Genomic DNA, 5,206 nt, shown 5'->3' with positions numbered 1-5,206 from the left:
ATCTCGGCCCCTATTGGGTCCGCCATGACGGGCAGTCTCCACCACGAATTTTCTCCCAACCAACGATGATTCTTCTGATCCCTTCGCGTGTAGTCAAAAATGCAGTGAAGTCTTCGTTTACGGTCTTAATTGCACTAAGTACTATTTATTTACTGTAATTTAACGAAATACATAGACATAACGCGTGCACGGATGACCCAGCAACGTGCACGGGCCAAATTTGTTGTATTTCGTCGAATTACCACCACGACTGCTTACAGTAGGCTCTGGCGAATTGTAGTACAAGCCGAGACTCTCAAGCTTTTGGAGCTGACTCGGCCGCAATGTGACAATAGCATCCGTGTACGTCGCGAGACTTGTCATATTGATAAAGTTGAGAAGGCAGCAAGAGTATCGGATACCCTCTATGAAGTCACATTTAGCCAAGAACAAAGAGAGAGATTGATCGCTGCTCCCTTTCTATCGACATAACGGAAATTACTACACGCTCTGAAGTCTAAGAGCGCGGTCGTCTACATGGTTGGCACGGGCCTTCGTGGAACTGTCGGTACTAAAGCACACGGGCCATACATACTGGCCAATTATATCACATAAACCTCCACTTTAAAAACTACATCAAAAAAAATTCCACCAAACTTCAATTCTATCGCGTTACTGTAATTTGGCTTGAAAATATATAATAAATTGGGGAAATACTCCCCTAATTGCTATCTTTCGATGCATACCACTTTAATTTATTTTACCCAATATTTAATCTACGACCTTGCCCTCCATACTTCAATAGCGCCATTTCCATTTATATGGGAATTTCTACGACCTAGCAGGCAAAGTGATCCCTCCGATTGCATTCTTTTCTATGGCAAGCAGGATATAAGGATCCTGAAGAAGTTGATCGCTGATGGTGAGGGCAACAATAAGCAAAAGGAGCGCCAGATGTCTATGCTCAACCGTGTCACGGCATTTTGTGACAACAAGTCTGATTGCCGACGGGTTGAAATTCTTGGCTATTTTGGCGAGGAATTTAGTGCAGCGCAGTGCCGCAAGACTTGCGACAATTGCAATGCTGGTTTGATCTTTGAGCAACGAGAATTTTCTGAGTATGCCATTGCAGCCATCAGGGTTGTTCAGGCGCAGAGGAGGATTACTGCGGTGCAACGCGCCGACATCCCCATGGGGAGGAAGTACCCCCGTTATGAGATACGTCGCTCGGACGACTGGTATGGAATGGCAAAGAACCTTAAGAAGCATAAGCTTGTTCGAGTACTCGGCTAACAGTTTGTCGAGAAGGAATTTCATGAGAACAACCAAGTCGGAAATCATGGCATGGCAATCCAGTATTTGAAACTCGGATCGACAAACCACCTGTTTCCCTCAGGGCAACGGAAGCTCATGTGATCGATTCAAGTACCGGACGAGGGCACGACTAACAGGCCTTCCAAGCCCCGATCGAAGCAAGCCAGCGAGGAGCGGAAGGGTCAGGATGTGACCGCCATGCCGTCACCATACGTGTCTTTACCTGTTGAACGACGGAGAAAGAAATCTCGTACTGTGGAAAGCTACGATGGGAATGATGGATTCATGGTAAATGATAACCAGGATGAAGAGGCCTTTGAAGAGCTGCCTGACCACCAACCACTGAAGCCGCCCTCGCGATCGCCTGGGCTTCCAATATCCATCAGTGCCGAGTTATAGGACTTGAACGAAATACACCGGGATATTGTCGACAGTTTCATCTAGGAAGCAAAGGTAGCAGAGGAGAAAATCCGAAAGCTGGAAGGGCTTAGATCACCATTGTTCACCGAGAAGGAGCTCCAGGTGATAGCTATACGGTAGATAACTTCTCTTAACAAGATATCTAAGATTCCAGGCATCGAGCTTGACAAAGTCATGATTTATGGACCGGAGATCCTACGTATCTTGCGGAGATACTGCAGCAGTTACCGTGAGGTCATGGATCCCAAGTGCTCTGGAAGTAACGACCAGGAGATCGTGGATCTGCTAAGTTTAGATGCCGAGATGGGTGAGGATGCCTACGAAGACAAGGATAGGGAGGATTCTCCTTACTTCAACACCAACAGGCACGCCGATATTCCGGCCTAGGTATAATTCGCAGGCGATTTGAGTCAAATCCTCTACCACAATAGGGTTCGGGGTTAACATTAAGTAGGAATATGAACAGAACAACATCTACTACTTTATTCTGTCCAGCCACGGAGAATAATCAGATGGGACAAAATCAATCAGTAATAATATGGAGGGTTATATCTAATTGAAGGAGAAATACCAGATGCTGCTCAGGCGGTTTTGTAAGGCAGCTATTCGACCCGACGCCCGCAATGAATCCCACTTTGGGTATCAATACTAGCTGAAGGCGAACTGTTGAGGGATATCAGAGGCTACTATAGCGCGATGGACCTAGTTGGTCCAAAACTCTTTACCTTACCGGCCTGTTTAGACAATTTCTAAAGCTCTTGGGGGAAAGACAAAACAACCTTGATCTATTGCCGTGTTCGGTTTAATGTAAACCCTGTCGAAGGCTTGAAACCCTCTGTGACATTCAAGTCCGGCAGGGAACTGATGGTTCTTCATTATGGATGGCTATGGTGGGCTCTGATCGCAACAACGCCTCCGAGAATACTATACAAATTACCATTAGAATAGTTATCAATTAGGGTACCAATAAATCCAAGCTATTTAGTATATCTTTTAAGTTCATATAATATAGCCTTAGGACTATATATCAGAAGAGTAATAAAGCTAGTAAGGCGTGAATTACTAGCTTGCTGTCCACCGTTACGAAACAAGGTTTCCCTAGTCCTCCTTGATGTTTCCCAACCCTATTGCTAATATTATGATGGGTTACACCCTCATGCTGAAGGCTTTCTTCCATAAACGGAACAGCTGTCGGCTGGTTAGTCAATATAACGAGTGGATAGCCATATGCACTTACATTGGCCAATACCCATGTATCTTTGGGTTGTTAAGATCTTTTCTCACACTGGACAGAAAAATATGGACCTCTTCAACAGACCAGCCATGGGCTCTCGTAAATGGTGCTATAGTCAATGACTCCAGAGCGATTGCAATATTCTCGTTATTCCATATTCCAAGCTCTTTATACTTCTTATCCTTTGGCCAGTGGTTTGTCGGCCATTTGAAACGCATGTCGACAATTTCGGTAAACCCTGCTTCGGCCATCATGTCTCTGAAGTCGTCAATCCTTTTGTAAGCTTGTTGCAGCTTGACAGAGGCTTCGTTCAATAGGTTACTCCATTTCATGATTGCGCTGTCGTCGCCAAGCGTGCCGTCGTCAGACTTCATCATCACGTCAATCTCTTGGATCTCGACATAGCCCCCAGGAGTGAGGTTTCTGAGGTTGTTAGACTATAGAGAATACTAGGAGGTACTGGTTAAACTTACTGGTAGATCTTGTTCAAGTACTCTGGCCAATTGGGGATACTGAAGTTCATCATCCTGCTATGTATATAATCGAAGGGCTCAGAAAAGTCCCATTGCTCATGAATGTCATCAATGAGGAACTGAACGTTGGGCGGAACGCTAGCTAATTATTAGCATCGATAAAGAGAAACGATAGTTATTCAAAGCTGACAAACTGGGCTGGATAGGAGATAGATCGACGCCGATAACCTAAAAGTATCAGCTTCTAATCCTCGCTTCGAGTTTTTGATCCTTGGTTAACTGATCCTACCTCGGCTTCGGGATGGTCGTCACCAAAGTCTATTGCCCATATTCCCGTTCCAGTTCCCAAGTCCAAGACGCGCTTGACCTTGGAATCAGGAAGGTTTGGAGGTGAAAGACCAAGTTTGTTATCAAAAGTGAGGAGGAATAAATTATGCTGCAAGTCTGGACTTCTTTAGTATACACGTTGCCGCCATACCGCAACCGGGACTGTACCTAGCCTGTCATTCTCACGCTCATCGTTGGGAAGATGATATTCTTTGTGTAGGTAAGGTTAGCCATTGGACTCCGAGCTAGGAAAAAGAGTCGTTAACGGTAACTGACTTCCATCCTTGTAGGCATGATATGTTCTCCCGTTTTCGTGACGAAAGTCGAGGATTGAGCTGCTCAAACTTGCTGTCGATGATGTCGCATCCTGCCACTATTACTTAGCTCATTCTCTCCCCGCAACATAACAGCCGGAGACCGATTTTACATCTCCAATTGATGAGTCGCGGTCGTCTTGGACCTATATCAGATATCAGTCGAGGCACGTGAACACAATAAGGGATCTAACATCTTCGTCGGGTGCCACGATAGGTCCATCGTTGTTTGCTGCCATTTTGTCGATTAGGCTCTCTTGTCTTTGAGTAATGCGTCACGAGAAAAATATCGAGACAACCAGATTTTAATACCGCAGCGAGATTTTTGCCATGTGAACGATGGCCAATCAAACTTTCGAACGACTACATTGTTCTCTCTCGTCTCAACCAGTGTGTTGCAAGGATATCGACCAACAACCAAGACTGACAGTTTATCCGACACTTCCAGTTGGATGATCGATCTGACAGGCTCAGTCCACCATACCTCGCTTCGATGCAGAACAAGGGTAGTTCGATGGGGAAATAAACCGGACCAATAAGCAGCTCCCATCATTTGGCATTACCATTGCAATACCCACTTCAATCCCAGCTTTCCCTAAGCCCGTAACGGATGGTGTCTTGACATGTCTCCACTCTGATATGACCGACACATACATCATGGAAGAAACCAGAGTCTCCACGACTCGACTTTCATTGTTTCAAATGATGTAAAGAATACAAAAAGAATGAGATTTCGCCACTCCAGGTCTCGGATGAGTATTTGGGAGCATATCTGACACATGGCGATCTGTTCACATGCCGGTTTTGTGCAATGTGTAATCAAACAAATTACCATCGCAATTGCCCACCGGAGAATGTTCAAATTGGTCTCGCAAATATTATTGTCAGAATGTAATTTCTATTGTAATCGCGGACGCGCTGTCGCGATCAGAGCCCCATTGAGAATGATCTACATGGTAATCCACAATGCCAAGATCCATAAGGCTGCAAGGACGGAAAAAAGGCGTTTGGCCAGACCAACACTTGGGCCTCCTTCGAACATTCGACAACCGGGACCAAGTCCTGCAAGCTTACAGCTAGCCACCTCAGCTCGACGGTAGCAATATGCAAATCGGCTGGCGAAGTGTATCATTGCTTTTCGTCTG

General features: G+C 45.4%; 2 protein-coding genes across 3 annotated transcripts; one reads left to right on the top strand and one right to left on the bottom strand.

Moving 5' to 3' along the window:
* Positions 1-933: 933 nt before the first annotated feature.
* FOXG_07061 (uncharacterized protein) lies at positions 934-2,359 on the top strand (the record flags this gene model as incomplete). The annotated part of the gene is made up of 3 exons (XM_018385695.1): positions 934-1,260; positions 1,441-1,678; positions 1,868-2,359. 3 exons carry the CDS (start codon positions 934-936, stop codon positions 2,098-2,100), a joined length of 798 nt encoding a protein of 265 aa, XP_018244350.1. The 3' UTR covers positions 2,101-2,359.
* A 268-nt stretch (positions 2,360-2,627) lies between these two features.
* FOXG_07060 (uncharacterized protein) lies at positions 2,628-4,443 on the bottom strand. Of its 2 annotated transcripts, XM_018385693.1 has the most exons (9): positions 4,256-4,443; positions 4,175-4,207; positions 4,024-4,114; positions 3,916-3,957; positions 3,710-3,864; positions 3,611-3,648; positions 3,421-3,558; positions 2,951-3,370; positions 2,628-2,901 (listed from the first exon to the last, which is right to left on the bottom strand). In XM_018385693.1, the coding sequence occupies exons 1-9, from the start codon at positions 4,298-4,300 to the stop codon at positions 2,868-2,870; spliced, it is 996 nt and encodes a 331-aa protein (XP_018244348.1). In that variant the 5' UTR covers positions 4,301-4,443; the 3' UTR covers positions 2,628-2,867. The 2 variants fall into 2 exon arrangements, with proteins under 2 accessions (XP_018244348.1, XP_018244349.1); XM_018385694.1 differs by lacking the exon at positions 2,628-2,901 and having other exon boundaries at positions 2,908-3,370.
* Between the last annotated feature and the right edge of the window lie 763 nt (positions 4,444-5,206).

Source organism: Fusarium oxysporum, chromosome 6 (assembly GCF_000149955.1).
Source record: "Fusarium oxysporum f. sp. lycopersici 4287 chromosome 6, whole genome shotgun sequence".
Classification (NCBI taxonomy): Eukaryota; Fungi; Ascomycota; class Sordariomycetes; order Hypocreales; family Nectriaceae; genus Fusarium; species Fusarium oxysporum.
This window is presented reverse-complemented; position numbering and strand designations above follow the sequence as displayed.

Bases quoted from the DNA above. Each gene is read 5' to 3' on its own strand.
- FOXG_07060 (XM_018385693.1), bottom strand. From the start codon at position 4,300: ATGGCAGCAAACAACGATGGACCTATCGTGGCACCCGACGAAGAT. The intron at 4,208-4,255 runs GTTAGATCCCTT...TATCTGATATAG, and splicing joins TCGTGGCACCCGACGAAGAT to GTCCAAGACGACCGCGACTC. The intron at 3,865-3,915 runs GTACAGTCCCGG...AAAGAAGTCCAG, and splicing joins GCGTGAGAATGACAGGCTAG to ACTTGCAGCATAATTTATTC.